At 38.1% G+C, this 17,893-nt stretch overlaps 3 protein-coding genes across 4 annotated transcripts; all 3 read left to right on the top strand.

The window, feature by feature from the left end:
• Nucleotides 1–1,489: 1,489 nt before the first annotated feature.
• LOC121180990 (N-acetylaspartate synthetase-like) lies at nt 1,490–3,309 on the top strand. Its single transcript, XM_041036723.1, has 3 exons — nt 1,490–1,703; nt 2,055–2,219; nt 2,942–3,309. Exons 1-3 carry the CDS (start codon nt 1,490–1,492, stop codon nt 3,307–3,309), a joined length of 747 nt encoding a protein of 248 aa, XP_040892657.1.
• Nucleotides 3,310–4,078: 769 nt separating this feature from the next.
• Nucleotides 4,079–10,427, top strand: LOC121180594 (asialoglycoprotein receptor 1-like). 2 transcript variants are annotated; one of them, XM_041036149.1, is made up of 7 exons: nt 4,079–4,136; nt 6,748–6,881; nt 7,353–7,451; nt 7,559–8,077; nt 8,278–8,420; nt 9,486–9,595; nt 9,716–10,427. In XM_041036149.1, the coding sequence occupies exons 2-7, from the start codon at nt 6,776–6,778 to the stop codon at nt 9,852–9,854; spliced, it is 1,116 nt and encodes a 371-aa protein (XP_040892083.1). In that variant the 5' UTR covers nt 4,079–4,136; nt 6,748–6,775; the 3' UTR covers nt 9,855–10,427. The 2 variants fall into 2 exon arrangements, with proteins under 2 accessions (XP_040892083.1, XP_040892082.1); XM_041036148.1 differs by lacking the exon at nt 4,079–4,136 and adding an exon at nt 6,264–6,465 and having other exon boundaries at nt 6,749–6,881.
• Nucleotides 10,428–13,089: 2,662 nt separating this feature from the next.
• LOC121180593 (CD209 antigen-like) lies at nt 13,090–17,264 on the top strand. Its single transcript, XM_041036147.1, has 7 exons — nt 13,090–13,250; nt 13,513–13,645; nt 14,576–14,674; nt 14,779–15,573; nt 15,798–15,940; nt 16,384–16,493; nt 16,614–17,264. The coding sequence occupies exons 2-7, from the start codon at nt 13,540–13,542 to the stop codon at nt 16,750–16,752; spliced, it is 1,392 nt and encodes a 463-aa protein (XP_040892081.1). The 5' UTR covers nt 13,090–13,250; nt 13,513–13,539; the 3' UTR covers nt 16,753–17,264.
• Nucleotides 17,265–17,893: the final 629 nt, after the last annotated feature.

Genomic DNA, 17,893 nt, shown 5'->3' with positions numbered 1-17,893 from the left:
TAGCTGGATAATTTACAGTACAAGACCATTTATCTAGTTCACTGCTGTCAGGAGAATAGTTTTTAGTCCTTCCTAAACTACTCTGTCATACCCATTGGTCTTGAATCTATTTTTAATCATGGATTTGCACATGCTAAGGAGAGTACAGTACAGAACTAGAAGCTTAATAAATCAGAATAGCTGTGATAGAAATGATGCTAATCATATCATAGGAAAAGTGAGTGGTAGTAAGTGGGAGGCAGCATGTGCTCATAGTATGTATATTGAAAAAGGGAATAAGAGATGAAGATGAAGAGAGTTTGCGTGGGTGCGTTTGTGTTTGTGGTTCTGTATTATTGAGCAAATATTTTAAAAACTATCCAAGGCTTACCTCATTAGTGAGTTCTGGTTTGACATTATTGAGAGATGTAACTCATATTTATTCATTTTCTTGTTTTATTATCAAATTATGTTTCTGCTTCAGCGGCGTCGGAAAGGAAGTGTTTGTCAGACTGAAGGAACGAGCTCCACTGTTCAGGTAGGTACAGGTAATGATCCCTGAAAAGTGCTCCTGTTGTCAAAGGTTTGGTGGTCCGTCCACTTTTTTTCTCTTATTCTCGTTTTAGGCTTTCATTCATGCCCTCCTCCGCTCCTACATATGTGTCAGTATCATTTCACATACATCACAATCAAAAGACGTCACAGCAGTTAAATATAGAATCCAACTGGTCCCACCCTCATGTCACATTTGGCATGCTTGGTCTTGTCTGATGTACACTGATTCTTTTTGATCTCCACAGACCCTTTGAGAGTTCTCGGACTAGAAGTGAGTCACTCTCCGCCAGTTTCCCTGCCTCCTCCCAGCCCCTCGCCTTCTGCCGTCACTGCCGCAGTCTGTTTTCATTCTGTGGAAATTATGATAGTGAAGTGACTGCATTACATTAATTAAATCCCTTTGTATTTCTCACGGATAAACTGTATCGACTGTGGGTCTTGAGCCAACATAGAGATGGGTGTTGTTTGTGTATTTTATTTACTGTCTCCATTCAAAGCCTGCTTCTGTCACTTGCCTGTTTACGTCTTGAGCAGTTTTCAGTTTAGTGCTGGATTAACAATTTCCCTGAATCATATAGATTTAGTTTCAGGCAGGATAATGAAGAGATTCCTATCAAACACGATATACGTTACGCAGAGACAAGAAAACACACTTTGAAGCGTAGCTTTCATTTGTCCTAGGACCACTGGCTGATGCCTACCTTGTCTTTCACTGAGAACAACTGTTCAGCAGCTTTTTTTGACATATGGAGACTGATAAGAGGGTGTGAGTTGTCTCCAAACATATGCTGGGACTCTTATCTGTAGGGAGCCTCATGGAGAAAAAACCGAGAGAAACTGAGAGAAAGACAATGAACAGCACAAGGGAGCACTATTGCTGAGAGAAGCTGGACTTCAGGGATTACCTCTGTGCTTGTGTCTTCTACAAGCCACATCACATACTTCTTTGTTTGATATGGAGAAAAAAGTACAGAAAAAGGTTGACAAAATACACAACAATGGACATAAATATGGACTTCAAACTATAGTTGTGCGTGAGTTTGAGCCAGAGGACAAAATAGAGGTACAGCGGATATTTTATGAAGGGCTGATGGAGATGGTACCAGACACTGCCTTCAGAGGCTTGAAACATCACCCTGAGAGTCTCCTGCTCTATACTGCTGTGACAGGTAAGAGAAGCTAGATGTTAGATGGAAAGTGGTAATATAAAGAACGCAGATCAGGAACCCTGTGACTGTGACCAACCAGTGGAGATCAGGAGATTGTATTTTCTTTTAAGACACACCTTTAAAACGTTTTAGTTAGACCATTTTTTTTGATTGCTGTAAAAACAGTATTAATTATGGTATTTTCCTTGTATGCAATATTTAATCACATTATACGTGTTTGTTCTGTTCTGTTTGTTCTCTTGCTGTTGGCCTCAACATTGTTCTGTAGCTAAGGATAGAATTGCAGCAAAGGTACCACAAATTCAGATTTTCTTAATGTTCACACATCTGTCCGTACCTTTCCTCCGGCAGTTCTGTGTTCTGTCATTACCATGTGTTGGTGGGTGCTAGGACTCCTCCCAGCAGTTGTGCTGTGTGGGCGCTACTTCTACAGCAGGCGGGTGATCCATGGTCACCTGGAACATGCTATGAGCAGAGACATGGGTGACTTGGAGGGCTTTTACATGAATTCACCAGGTACATGTTGCTTATTTAGTAATTTAATTTAAAATTCATTGGTGGTATGTACTGAAAAATGAGCAGCTCTTACATTTTCTAACTTACAGTGATGATACATTCTGTACCCAAGTAAAGTGTTTCTGATTCTTAATTCCCCTTGTATTTCCTGTTTAAATTAAGCAGGCCAATATATCAGAATGGACCACTGAACATAAGATAAGAATGAACGGTAACATAAACATTACCATGTAAAATTACCATGAATGTTGTGGTTTCAGCTGGAAGTCTTGTCATCTACATTTACAAGTCATCTACAGAAATGCTGGCAGATGATGTAGATGAGAACAAAATTAAAAATGAAATATGCTGTGACCTTACTTGGACAAGGAAGCTTTTGGGTTTTGTAAGAGGATTTTCCATTTTTTGTTGGTTCTATTATTCAACGAAGTTCTGATATACTTATGAAATACAACATCCAGACAGACAAGGATAGAACATTAAAGTCCTGGACTTATTCCATCATTGTCTCTGATGTCCACCAACCTTAAGTGAGATGGAGACAGATATTCAGTGACTTGTACTAAGAAATTTTACAACACAGTAACTAGGACATAGTGCATGTTCTTTGATTGAATGAAGAAAAGATGAATTGTTTTAAATGTAATGACTTGCCTTTCCCTGTTGTATTTTCACATCTTTCATTCTCCCTGTTCATGTTGTGCCTTTGCCCTACACCTCAGACTCTCGTCTGTGGGTAGCAGCGATAGAAGGCAAAGTGGTGGGTGTCGTAGCAGCAGTCGGCCAGCAGAAGTCAGGAGGTGCTGTCGAGCTGCAGCGGATGTGTGTTGACCGGAGCTGTCGGCGGTGTGGAGTTGGGGTTGCACTGGGAAGGAAAGTTCTGGAGTTTGCTGCCGCTCACAGATACTCATCTGTTGTGCTGGGAACCACAGCGTACACACCGGCCGCCCATCAGCTCTACCAGCGTCTGGGTTTCCGATGTGTGGGGGTCACCAATGGGTATGTCACACCTGGTGCGAGATGGTCCTTACTGGAAAGAATTTTCTACAGAGTCCGCCATCACCACTACAGACTGGATGTGCAAAAATAACATGTAATAATCACTTCAAATGGAAAACACAGACCTTAGTGACAGCACAAAGGTCACAAATTTTTGAGAACATCAGGGAAACGACAGAAATGGTTGTCTGTTCAAATACTTATGGTCTCTGTCTGTGTTTAAATAATCTTTTGTGACATGGAAATAAGGACTGTCCTCAAGATGGAGCCTTAGATGGTTGGAAGATGCAGACAACATGGTCTGTGCTCATGAATGAAGTTCAGTTTTATGTCACAGAGTTGTCTTTTTAGCCACAACGTGTAAAATACTACTCCAATAAGATTAAAACAAGCTCACTAGAGTTTATAAGAGGCCTTTTGACAGCAGACTCATGGGAAATTAGCCCATGGACTCACACTGCAAGACAGCTGACCAAAATTTCGGTCATGCTAAAAATCCAACCTATCAGCTGAGAGTCAGATGACTGATCGTTCAGGCAATTAATCAGGCATCATGACCCACCTCGACCAACCTGGCGAAAATTCAACAACACAAAAATTTCTCTGGGGGTCGACCAGTTCGAGGCTTAGAGCGGGTGTGAACCGTACATTGTCTGCCAATAACAAACCATTTATTTTGTTGTTTAGGTTTGAGGACTTGTAGGAATTCTTATTTGAAATGCTGTGTGTACTTTTTTTTAAGATGAGCAACAGATTTTATTTCTGTACCTTTTACTTCAGTTATTATGTAAGCTCTGTATTAACTGTCCCATTTGATATATATATATACGCACTCTTAACTTGCTGGTTTGTCTGGTTGTGCTTGTTGTCTGTACTTGTCCTTTGGTCATGTCTGACCGTGCTTGTTTTCTTTCTGCTGTACTTTGTGCTCTGTTTTGCAAAAGAGATGAAGACTAACCTGATCTTCTTGTGTAAATTAGAGTGGAGAGTCCATTTAAAGAAGTGCATTATCTGAAAACAGAACTCATTAGCATAGCTCTGCACTTATTCTATATGTTAGAATTATATGTTATATGTTTCAAGCCTTTAGGCTGTTTTCCATAAGTGTAACATTCAAATGAACCAAAGATTTTTTTTAACGCTGGGTAAGCAACAATGCAGCTTTCTGTACTCAGGACTCAATGGAGCAGCTGTTTCTGTGTGTTCATAATTCTCTGTCTGGCTCTCTGGCTCTTAACTGACTGTGAAAAAAAAACAGCTGCTTGGATAAGATAATAGAGGGGTGTAACACTTGGGCAGATCTCTCAGGACCTTTCAGATGTGTCATCTCAGCAGCAGTGGGAAAGTGTCATCAGTGTCTTTAGTTTTAATGTAGTTTGCATTTTGTCAGGATGTCATACACAAATCCTTATACAAATAGATAAATGACAATTTACATAGAAACCATGGAGTTAAAGATTTCTACCTTCTTATCCATTAGCCCCCTAACAGCTGTAGGTTACTCAACTATCATTTTACCTTTCAGTTCAACCAACTTTAGTTAAATGTTTTACCCCTTGAGAGTCAGGACCACACTGTAGGTCTATGACTTGTGTATCTGCTATTGTGTATGTTGTAAAATAGGCCCAATTATAGGGTACAGTACTGGGAGCTTGAGAGGCCTGAGCTGGTGCAGGTTTATGTGGACTGATACTTTTATGGAGTACATTAAGTAGAAAAACCTTTTTATGTTGAGGTTTCTAATGGAAGTTATGCTTGATTTTATGTCCTTCCACAGTGTAAAGGTCACTGAAAAGCTTTACTCAGAGTCATTACACAATACCAAATTTAAAAATATCAAATGATCAGCTATGATCAGCTCATTTCAAAACTTTCAAACTCAGCACATCTCTTCAGTGTCATCCAAGACTAACTTTCATGTGTTATACATCCAAAACTACGATAAAAAAAAAAAACCACAGGCAATATTTGTCAAGTCATAGCATCCCTAAATAACAGCTCCACAGAAGCTAGCCACAGCTAACTTCACCAGCAACTGTTGGATGCTTGTTTGTGATCTGTGTGTGTTTCACAAGCAATGGTTTCAGTGAGAGTTCACTTGAAGTTCCTCCCAAACACCTTAATGTTGCTGAGTAAGCTAGCTTGTACCCTGTAACAGCAGAATGTCTTTCTTAAAAAAAAACCTTCACTCAGGACCACGTAGGTGATTCACCAGTACTTTCCCATGGGAGCAAACAAGTCCAAGTCCATTTTTGTCTTGCCAATTTTAATCAATTTAAAACAGAAAAGACATCAAAATTAATATAAATTGGGGTCACATCCTGCCATTGTGGTCCCAAGTTCTCAGTGGGGTTAAAGATCAGGACTTATGGGAGGCCAATGCAGAACTCTCACATTTACATTCCTCAATGCAGCTGTGTTTCCTGGTCTTTGTTTTGTTTTCTGTTCCTCTGTATATCGTGGGTCATATGGAAAATGCTGACTTTCTGTATCATCTACAGCATTTTAAATTCAGGAACCTGACTCGGCATGACCTGTTGAACAGATGACAAGGCACATACTCATTGGAGTTTTGAAATGGTGGCTCCTGCCTGATTGTTCCAGTGCGCCCTGTTACTATATTGTAGAGTTGTGTTTGTGGCCACTGAGGCTATATGCAGCGTGTAACAATGACACTGACGTGAGAGCATAAATCGTCTTGAATTTAATGCTTTATTCAAAGATAAAAACAGCTGCAGCTCTGTGTAGAACTCTCATTACAACAAATGAAACAACTTTACTTCCTATGATCTCAAACACAGTATGGTTTGGTGGCATTTGCCCAGGAGCCACCATGGCCTGAGAGGTGGTAGGTGTTTATTCCATCCAGACACATACATTTATTTCACAAATAAGTTTATCCTGTCTGGTAAAAAAAAAAAAAAAGAAGCGCAGTTATAATAAAAACTGAAAACGTATCTCCAGTTTGATTTCAACCAAACAAACCAACTGATTTTTCCATAACTCACCTCCAATTATGAAGGAGGGAGGCACTTGCTCCACCTACTGACCAACCCCCAGTTTCTGTTCCACAGGCTGCAAATGTCAGGAAACCCTAAAAGGATTTATACTGAGTGTGGTATTACATGAAACTATGTGATGCTTTTGCAGGGTGATGTTAGGTCTGAATTTTTCTCTCTGAGACTGCAAAATACATAATTTCTTCACTTTTCCAATTCTTTGACTGTTATCATCTCTACAAGCACAGGTAACGTTTATTTTATTTGTATCTTACATTTATAGAGTTTAGTTTATTATTATGCAGTTTTGCAAAGTGAAAACTAAACCTAGAACTAACATTTTAATCAGTCAGAGCAGACGAGGTTTCAGCACCTTGACAATGCATGCAGATTTTCCGTCCTTGGAAAAGTAATACAAGCTGTAGTTTTGAGACATCACGAGAAAAACAAAAGGCAAATTAATGAAAGGGGTCAGATTTCATGGGAACATAATATTTCAGAAAATAATATTAATGTTTATTTTCTGTTAAGACTCCAGCTCAGGAAGTGGATGCAAAGATGACGGCAAAGTACAGTTCCCCTATGGTGTCCAACATGGACATGGAAGACGGCAAAATCAGCTATAACCAGCTTTTAGTGGACGAGGACAAGCTCCACTCTTCAGGTAATAAAACAAGAACCTAATTTTTGATTGGGCTGGGTGACATGATGATATATACCCATGAGACAATATTTCTCAACAGTCAGTCCCCCCCACTTCCACAGAGATTTTTTGCAACTTTCAGGGTCCACAACTTTATTGTTTTGGTTCAGTCTCACTGCTCTCATCAACAGAAATAAAAAATAATTAAGATTATGGATTACCACTGTCCACAATGGAGAAAATGTATTAGTTTTTTCAATGGTTTAATAGATTAGTAGTTATTGCAATAGAGTATTTTTGATGAATATATCTGGCCCTTATTCTGTATGTAGAGAGAAAATGATTTGAAAAGCACACAGATGGAACAAATGGGGTTAAACCTGCATTAATTGATTGTTTTAGCTTCTTTGGGGAAACATTATTAGCTGTAAATGCAAGACTACACTTCATCAAATTCAGTTTTCTGTTTCTATTTTCCTTTCTGTCACTTAGTTCGTGCGTTGAGAAACAGCCCTTACAGGATTGCTACAGTTTGCCTCGCACTCCTGTGTGTTCTCCTATTGGCTGTTGCCATAGGTCAGAGTGTCCACTGTGAGTCTACCTCTTTGTTCCTGACAAATATTTTCATGTTATAGAAAGTTGCCAGATGTCATGGTAAAAATACTGATTCACAAAATATTATTCCTCCTCTCTGGCAGACCACAAAGTACAGCAAGACCATAACAACAACCTAACAGCCATAACAGCCAAAGACTTGTTACAACAGCAATTAGATTCAGTGGTCAAACACAAAAATGAGTTACAGGCCAATTATAACTCAGTGATCAATGAGAGAAACAATTTACAGAACAAACTCAATAATGTAACCAGATCAAAAGAGAAGCTGCAGATGAGTTACAATGACTTGATTAAGGATGTGGAACATTTACAGGACAGATACAACTTTTCTAACAGTGAAAAAGACAAGCTAGAAAGCCGTCACCAAAACCTGACGATAGAAAAAGACACCATACAGGCCATGCTCAACACACTTAGAAAGGCAACAGATGAGTTGCGGGCTAGTCACGCGTCCTTGGATCAGGAAAAAAAAGAGCTTGAAATCAGTTGCAGAAATGTGACTGCGGAGAGAGACCTGCTGAAGGTGAAAACTGACACCCTGACTGCTGAGAGAGATAACCTACAGGAGGAAGTTGAGAAACTGAATGCAACAATTCAAGGTAAGTAGAAAGAATTAAGAAACTGACAGAAAGTGTGACTTGATGTGTCCTCACCTGGAAAAATGCTTGAGTTCCTCTTGTCAAAATGACTCTGGAAACAGCTGAAAGCTCCAGTAGACAAACAACAAAATGTAGTCCAAGTCAGTGCCTGTAAACAGTTTTGTGTTTGGTTCTGATCAATGAATATCTCACATTTACAGGTAAGACGTGTCCCACTGGCTGGCAGAAGTTTCAGTGCAGCTGCTATTTCACTTCTGTTGCCACGAAAACCTGGTTGAAGAGCGGAGAAGACTGTCAAAGCAGAGGAGCAGACCTGGCAATCATAACAAGCCAAGATGAAATGGTATGTTCATCATCTGCATGGCTGTAGCTTAAGATGTCACCATATAAATCTGAGGGCATTTTACTTTGTTAAAGACCCACTAATTAACAATGGCTCAGTGGACTGGGTGTAAAGTGAAAGGGGTCGTCCATAGTGAGGAACCCACAAAACATGATTACCTGACACTGCAGTTCCTCTCAGCTCCACAAGGCTTTTTAGCATCTGTCAGCTCACTGTTTTCATTTATGACCAACAGCTTTTACTGTTCTGGTTCACTTCTACCTCCTTCATTGACCCTATAGGCAAATTAGTGAGACACAAAAACTAAAAACAAAAGCAAGGTGTAACTACCTAATGAAAAAAAAAACAACAACATTTTGCTCAAATGGTTAGATTTATAGGCAAAAAATGTAATTCTATAATCAATATTAATCATAATAAAAACAATAATAAATGTGAATCAGATCACATCCTTGATTTGTGGGTTTTTGTCCATTGTTTAAAAATATCTGAAAAGCTTTAGGTGTAATAGTTTGTACTATTTTTCAGACAAAAATAATGTTTGATCCCACCCTTGGTGTTTGATATAAAAACAGCATGTTTACATAAAGGTGACACTACTGGAACTTGAAATTAAAGCTACATTAACTACTTTTTTTTATCACTTGTTGGCAAACTGAGGAGCAAACTGCAATCACAATACTGTAATAAACTTCACATTATATTGTGGAAATGATTAGAAACATTATATAAACACACATGAACGTTCATGTGTGTTTAGAGTTGGAATTCTTGGCAACCACAAATATAAGTCCACTCTCTTTTTGGCTCTGTATATTGTCTCCACCAGTCAGGAAATGTCTGGTTCTTTGGCTGTTAAATGCTCCACTGATCAGATAGTTGTTCGTAATTCATAATGTCATTTCATCCATTGTTAATGTGAAAATATAGTGCAGCTTTAAGCTATCTGTTCCACTATATCATAACATGCTAACAAATAGAAAAATCTGTTTTGTTTTATCTTAATATCTCTTTATTTGTGAAAAATTTGTACTAACTCTGAAATGTATGTTGCTTCCCCCATAGAGCTTCATCAACGGCTTGTATGGGAGTGACAAAGAAGTCTGGATTGGATTGACCGACGAAGGAGTAGAAGGACACTGGAAATGGGTAGACGGGACACCACTGACCACAGCGTAAGAAACTAAAATCTCATCTCTTTGAATACAAAATTAAAACTGGGCAAAGCCGATTTCATCTGCCCAAGGACAGAGCAGTATTTATTCAGATTTTTGATTTCTCTCTTTTTCCTACAGGTTCTGGAGTAAAGGCCAGCCCAACAGCTATGACGGGAGGAACCAGGACTGTGTGGAGTTCTGGCACCGTGCGACAGGAAGAGGTGACTGGAATGATGAGAACTGTAATGTAGAACAAAACTGGATCTGTGAGAAATAGTTTTCCTGTACAGGGAGGGCCAGAGCCAGCTGGTGCTGGATCAGATACAGAAAGATGTAGATTTTTGCTCCAGCTTTGGTTAAAGGAGGGACTGATTTCCATAGATTTCCATAGATATCTTTATGTACTGTAAAAACAGCTCTGTGTAATAGCAATGCAGTGTAATAAGTAATTTGTGCCTCTGATGATAAAACATCCACTAACTGATTTTTCTAAAGAACGGAAAGACGGCTGATGTATAATTCACTGTGTAAGGACACTTTCAGATTGTGTAAAGCTTATTTACTGCTGTGATTAGTTGAGACAATGATTAGTTAATACATTTACTAAGAGCTGTACTCACTGTGTGATCAGGAGGGCACTAACACACACAGTGTAAGTGGTTCACAGTGAATCAGGGGAAATGGTCTCAGCAATACACATACTATATTACTACTGTATTATTAATATCCATTGAATTGAAGCTTTTACTACTGAAATCAACATGTGATAAAACAATGTATTTTATTGTGCTTACAATTCAAGTAATTTAATAAACTCATTTTATGTCCAAAATAAACTGAACTAAATAATCATTTTAGATAATCATTCATGGAAACACATACAATGAACTGATTACAACTAAAATTAATCACTTTGTACAACTTGAGAAATGAGTGACATTCAAAGAGTTCATCAGCATGTTCACATAGTTTGGATTCAGTGTTCACTTGGGACATCGCCATATATATAAGAATTGACCTGGAAGTCCCCCGAGAACTTTTCTGGTCAGTATAGGTGAATAGGCACTGTTGGATTGGAGACTGGAAGAACTGGGTTGGGAGTTGGGACCACAGGAGCTCAGACCGGACCCCCACCACTTGCAGAAGGTAGGCTCTGAATTTTCTGAACTTGATCAATCAGAAAGTCACGTTGCCCTGTCGATCTGTCATGCTCCTCATTTCATGTCTCAGGAGATTTAACTGTTCTTCCTGTTTGCAAATCCTATCTCCTTGGCTTGAAGAGCAGTGCGAAACTCACTCAAGTCCTGTCTGTCCCAAAGGGGAAGACACGACTTAAGTACTCTAACACGTGGGAAGACAATTAGACACAGGTGCAACACATTAGGGTGGGGCAGGTAACACTGGAGAGCAGGAAGTGAATCTGAAATAAGAAAGAAAGTTAGTGCTTTCAAAATTAAACAAGAACACAAAATAAAATGACACAAGAGGGAACAAGTAAACATAATCTGGCTCAAGGGCTTGACACATTGAACAGTACGGAGACATGCAAAAGTTCCATTTTATAGTACATTTATTGAGCCACTTACCATTCTTACATGGCATGTTACTATATAATTATCTTTAATATCACAAATATAAACCACAGTTACAATTTATTTCTGTCCAGAAAAAGCAGAAATTGGTCCACATGGTGAAGTGTCGCTGGGCAAGATACAAAGTGTGCCTCTACTGAAAACCACTTCTCCACAATGTGGTACAATGTAACTGAGTATGTTTAGTACACGTTTAAGATACTTGTACTGTACTTAAGTCTTTGCATTTTCCACTTATCTATACTGCTGCATTTTAGGGGGAAGTATTGTACTTTTACAGTATAGTTACAGATTAATTTACAGATTCATATTTTACAAAACAATTAACAAGCCCTCAAAATGTGACACACCGGTACACAATAAAAAACCAGATGTATATAACGTGGTTCAAATTAGTTCCTCCTTGAATCCACAACAATGAAAATACTGTACTTAACATTAGTACCACTTTTTCATTAGACATGTCATAAAATGGCTCAGTAAAAAGGTAAATAAAAATTAAATTGGATTTAAAAAAATAATAATTTTAAAAGTGTGTTTTCAACTAGGAAACATATAGCCAGCATTTGGAGTTATAAATTCAAATGTTGACTGTTGAATCTATTATTCACAAAAATGATGAACTGGTGCAGCACAAGAAAAGTTGACTTCTACATTCTATTTTCTGCTCATGGACATGGGTGAAGTTGTATTTAAGTGCCAAAAGGATGCTTTAAAAGCTGCAGTTATGTGACTAAATATTCATGTCAATTAGAAGGAAAAGTATTGTTATTAAAACATTCCCTAAACTGCAATTTTACCCTAATAATAATAACTTTTTGATAACTTTTGTTGGATATACAACTGACATATCACTCAACCCTAATATATGGTCATAGATAAGTATTTATTCAGTTTGCAGTTTTGTTGAGCACTTTGACCATCTCCTTTTCTGCTGCTTTTATACCTGTCAAGATTTCTATTCTCACACAGCACATATGCAATTTACAATGTTAAGGGAGTCAGAATTACCAGTAATTCAGGGTCAGCATGAGCCTTTGAACACTTGACAGGGCACATTAGAAATGGCTCGATTGTTCCAGTGCGACCTGTTACTATATGGTAGTATATTGTTGCCACTGAGGCTATATGCAGCGTGTAACAATAACAGTGAAGTGAGAGCAAAAATGATTTTATGCATGAATTTAAGGCTTTATTCAATGATATGTCCACCAAGTTCAAATTAATATTTAAAAAAAAAATAAAAGAAAGAAAGAAAGAAAAACAAAAGGCAAACCTTAGCCTAAACACAGTGTGCATGATGTCCAGCTGAATCAGGAAGTGGGCTTTGGAACAAAACTTGTGAAACTGACCTGACTCAGGCTTTTCCTCAGTTTTTGATGTGAACTGCATGATCAGCATCTTTGTAATTTGTGAAATCTGTTCTTCCTTATAACGTTTCATGTGAGTGTGATTCATGTTGTTCAACTGGCAAATTGTTGCTGCAGCTCTGTGTAGAACTCTCATTACACCAAATGAAAGAACCTTATCTCTATGATCTCAAACACAGTATGGTTTGGTGGTATTCACCCAGGAGCCACCATGGCCTGTGAGGCAGTAGGTGTTTATTCCATCCAGACACATACATTTATTTCACAAATAAGTTCATCCTGTCTGGTAAAAAAATAGTGAAGTACAGTTATAATAAAAACTGAAAACTTATCTCCAGTTTGATTTCAACCAAACAAACCAACATCTGATTTTTCAATTCAATTCAAGACCCAGAGTCTGACACCAGAGCAAGGTGACAGTGGCAAGGATAAACTCCCTTTTAACAAGAAGAAAGTCTTCCATAACTCACCACCAATTAGGAAGGAGGGAGGCACTTGCTCCACCTACTGACCAACCCCCAGGGTCTGTTCCGAAGGCTGCAAATGTGAGGAAACCCTAAAAGGATTTATACTGAGGGTGGCATTACATGAAGCTGTGTGATGCTTTTGCAGGGTGATCTTAGGTCTGAGTTTTACTCTCTGAGACTGCAAAATACATAATTTCTTCACTTTTCTGATTCTTTGACTGTGTTATCATCTCTACAAGCGCAGGTAACGTTTATTTTATTTGTATCTTACATTTATAGAGTTTAGTTTATTATTATGCAGTTTTGCAAAGTGAAAACTAAACCTAGAACTAACATTTTAATCAGTCAGAGCAGACGAGGTTTCAGCACCTTGACTGCTGTAGTTTTGAGACATCACGAGAAAAACAAAAGGAAAATTAATGAAAGGGGTCAGATTTCATGGGAACATGGCTGCAAAACTCAGCAGGTATTTCAGAAAATAATATTAATGTTTATTTTCTGTTAAGACGCCAGCTCAGGAAGTGGATGCAAAGATGACTGCAAAGTACAGTTCCCCTATGGTGTCCAACATGGACATGGAAGACTGCAAAATCAGCTATAAGAAGATTTTAGCAGACGGCGGCAAGCTCCACTTTTCAGGTAATAAAATAAGAACCTAATTTTTAATTGGGCTGGGTGACATGATGATATATACCCATGAGACAATATTTCTCAACAGTCAGTCCCCCCCACTTCCACAGAGATTTGCAACTTTCAGGGTCCACAACTTTATTGTTTTGGTTCAGTCTCACTGCTCTCATCAACAGAAATAAAAAATAATTAAGATTATGGATTACCACTGTCCACAATGGAGAAAATGTATTAGTTTTTTCAATAGTTTAATAGATTAGTAGTTATTGCAATAGAGTATTTTTGATGAATATATCTGGCCCTCATTCTGTATGTAGAGAGAGAATGAGAATGTGATTTTTTTTCAATTTGCAAATAAAATTAAAATCTCAGTAAAAATAACTGAGATTAAAGAAGCTAAGCTATAGTTCTTTCTGAATTACATTTACCATGAGACAACAAAATGGGATATATATTGAGTAATATATCTGTTTTTTTTTTTTTTTCCAATATTCTTCCATTTTATTATGGTCAGAGTGTGCAATGTTACACTGATCAGGACTGTTTAATGGCAATATTGGCCTTATAGAATTGTTGCATTAACGGTATGAAGTATCTTGATTTTTCATTTAATTAACTCTCAGGATTAGTCAACGTCACTCCTGTCTGATTTCATCCATACACATCATTTCAATTTAACTTCAAAATCATCTGGCAAATAAACTCAAAATAATATGAATGGTGGCAGGCTCCAGCCTTGGGGATCTTCAAAATACAAATGAATTATGTGCATTTCTATAATGACAGTAAACCAGCCAGCACTTTTGCTTGAAATGGATCTTCATTGTACTATTTTGTAATAGTAGAATCAGTCCTAACCCTAACCCACGTAACCACAAGTTCCTTATATCACTTCATCAAATTCAGTTTTCTGTTTCTATTTTCCTTTCTGTCACTTAGTTTGTGCGTTGAGAAACAGCCCTTACAGGATTGCTACAGTTTGCCTCGCACTCCTGTGTGTTCTCCTATTGGCTGTTGCCATAGGTCAGAGTGTCCACTGTGAGTCTACCTCTTTGTTCCTGACAAATATTTTCATGTTATAGAAAGCCAGATGTCATGGTAAAAATACTGATTCACAAAATATTATTTCTCCTCTCTGGCAGACCACAAAGTACAGCAAGACCATAACAACAACCTAACAGCCATTAACAAAGAGAAAGAGAAGCTACAGGAGAACCTGAAGACAGTGCAGAAAGAGAAACGGGATATTCAAGCCAGCCGTAATCAGCTAAGGGAAAATTATAACTACTTATCTCAAAAGAGAAACCAATTAGAGACAAATAACAATTTGCTGATTGAGGAAACAAACAAACTGAAGCTTAGCCAAAGTCAGTTACAGACCAATAACGCTGATTTAAACAAAGTGAATGAACAGCTCAGAGCCAGCAATAACCTGCTGGACACTAATAAAAATGCACTGACTAGAGCCAAAGACTTGTTACAACAGCAATTAGATTCAGAGGTCAAAAGTAAAAATGAGTTACAGGCCAATTATAACTCAGTGATTGATGAGAGGAACAATTTACAGAACAAACTCAATAATGTAACCAGATCAAAAGAGAAGCTGCAGATGAGTTACAATGACTTGATTAAGGATGTGGAACATTTACAAGACAGATACAACTTTTCTAACAGTGAAAAAGACAAGCTAGAAAGCCGTCACCAAAACCTGACGATAGAAAAAGACACCATACAGGCCATGCTCAACACACTTAGAAAGGCAACAGATGAGTTGCGGGCTAGTCACGCATCCTTGGATCAGGAAAAAAAAGAGCTTGAAAACAGTTGCAGAAATGTGACTGCAGAGAGAGACCTGCTGAAGGTGAAAACTGACAACCTGACTGCTGAGAGAGATAACCTACAGGAGGAAGTTGAGAAACTGAATGCAACAATTCAAGGTAAGTAGAAAGAATTAAGAAATTGACAGAAAAAACTGAAATCATGTTAAGCTTGTGTGACTTTATTTGTCCTCACCTGGAAAAATGCTTGAGTTCCTCTTGTCAAAATGGCTCTGGAAACGGCTGAAAGCTCCAGTAGAGATGTAAACAAAATGTAGTCCAAGTCAGTGCCTGTAAACAGTTCTGTGTTTGGTTCTTGATCAATGAATATCTCACATTTACAGGTAAGACGTGTCCCACTGGCTGGCAGAAGTTTCAGTACAGCTGCTATTTTACTTCTGTTGCCAAGAAAACCTGGTTGAAGAGCAGAGAAGACTGTCAAAGCAGAGGAGCAGACCTGGCAATCATAACAAGCCAAGATGAAATGGTATGTTCATCATCTGCATGGCTGTAGATTCAGATGTCACCATATAAATCTGAGGGCATTTTACTTTGTTAAAGACCCACTAATTAACAATGGCTCAGTGGACTGGGTGTAAAGTGAAAGGGGTCGTCCATAGTGAGGAACCCACAAAACATGATTACCTGACACTGCAGTTCCTCTCAGCTCCACAAGGCTTTTTAGCATCTGTCAGCTCACTGTTTTCATTTATGACCAACAGCTTTTACTGTTCTGGTTCACTCCTACCTCCTTCAATGACCTGCAGCAAAGTTAGCGACAAGCAGGTGAAAATTTAACATGAGATTCAGTACAGAGATACTTTGCCCAGCAGTTGTTGAAGACCAAAGCAGAGCTAAAAGTAGAACTAATATTAGACTTTGTAATTAGAATTTGTAATAACTCTGAAATGTATGTTGCTTCCCTCATAGAGCTTCATCAATGGCTTGTATGGGAGTGACAAAGAAGTCTGGATTGGATTGACCGATGAAGGAGTAGAATTGCACTGGAAATGGGTAGACGGGACACCACTGACCACAGCGTAAGAAACTAAAATCCCATCTCTTTGAATACAAAATTAAAACTGGGCAAAGCTGATTTCATCTGCCCAAGGACAGAGCAGTATTTATTCAGATTTTTGATTTCTCTCTTTTTCCAACAGGTTCTGGGGTAAAGGCCAGCCCAACAGCTATGACGGGAGGAACCAGGACTGTGTGGAGTTCTGGCACCGTGCGACAGGGAGAGGTGACTGGAATGATGAGAACTGTAATGTAGAACAAAACTGGATCTGTGAGAAATAGTTTTCCTGTACAGGGAGGGCCAGAGCTTTTGCTAGCATCACTGGTCAGTGTCTGGCACTAATGACAATTATGTAGTACAAAAAAGGGACAGTAGGGACAGTGATCTGTAAATAATAGCAATATTAGAGACAGCATTTCAAAAATGAATGAATGTGAGACCATTTACACACAATGACACACAGCATTGCTAACACAACAGCTAAAGCCTGAAATGGACTGCTTTGCAGTGAGTAATGTATTATGAAGTTAAATTTAGCAGAGAACCCAGCTGGTGCTGGATCAGATACAGAAAGATGTAGATTTTTGCTCCAGCTTTGGTTAAAGGAGGGACTGAGATTTCCATAGACATCTGCATATACTGTACAAACAGTTCTGTGTAATAGGAATGTAGTGTAATAAGTAATTTGTGCCTCTGATGATTAAACGTCCACAAACTGATTTTTTTTTAAAGACTGGAAAGATGGCTGATGTATAATTCACAGTGTACCCATATATAAAATATTACACTTTCAGATTGTGTAAAGCTTATTTACTGCTGTGATTACTTGATTCATTGTCATTAGTTAATACATTTCCTAAGAGTTGCTTAATTGTTGCTTTACCAATGTTGTCTATTTTGTACTCAATTATCTCTGCTACTTGTGTGATCAGGAGGGCACTAACACACACAATGTAAGTGGGTCACAGTGATTCAGGGGAAATGGCCCCAGCAATACATATACTATATTACTACTGTATTATTAATATCCAATGAATTGGAGCTTTTAGTACTGAAAGGTTGTGAAAAAGGGTTGTATTTTATTAGGTGTCAAATTCAAGTCATTTTTTAAAAAACATTTTGTGTCCAAAATAAACTGAACTAAATAATAATTTTAGATAATCATTCATGGAAACACATACAATGAACTGATTGCAAATAAAATGAATCATTTTGTTCAACTTGTGAAATGAGTTCAAAGAGTTCATCAGCATGTTCATGTACCCTGGACACTGTACTGGAAGCTACAGATGTTAGATATTATATCCTTCACCTTATCAGGTTGTACAGTATGTTCTCAAGGAACCTATATCATCTTTATCATGTGTATGACATCATGTATATAATTTTGAGAAAACAAACAAAAACATCACAGCATTAATC

Source organism: Toxotes jaculatrix, chromosome 4, assembly GCF_017976425.1.
Source record: "Toxotes jaculatrix isolate fToxJac2 chromosome 4, fToxJac2.pri, whole genome shotgun sequence".
NCBI lineage: Eukaryota > Metazoa > Chordata > Actinopteri > Toxotidae > Toxotes > Toxotes jaculatrix.
Note: the sequence above shows the minus strand (reverse complement) of the source record. Positions and strands in the feature narration are given on the sequence as shown.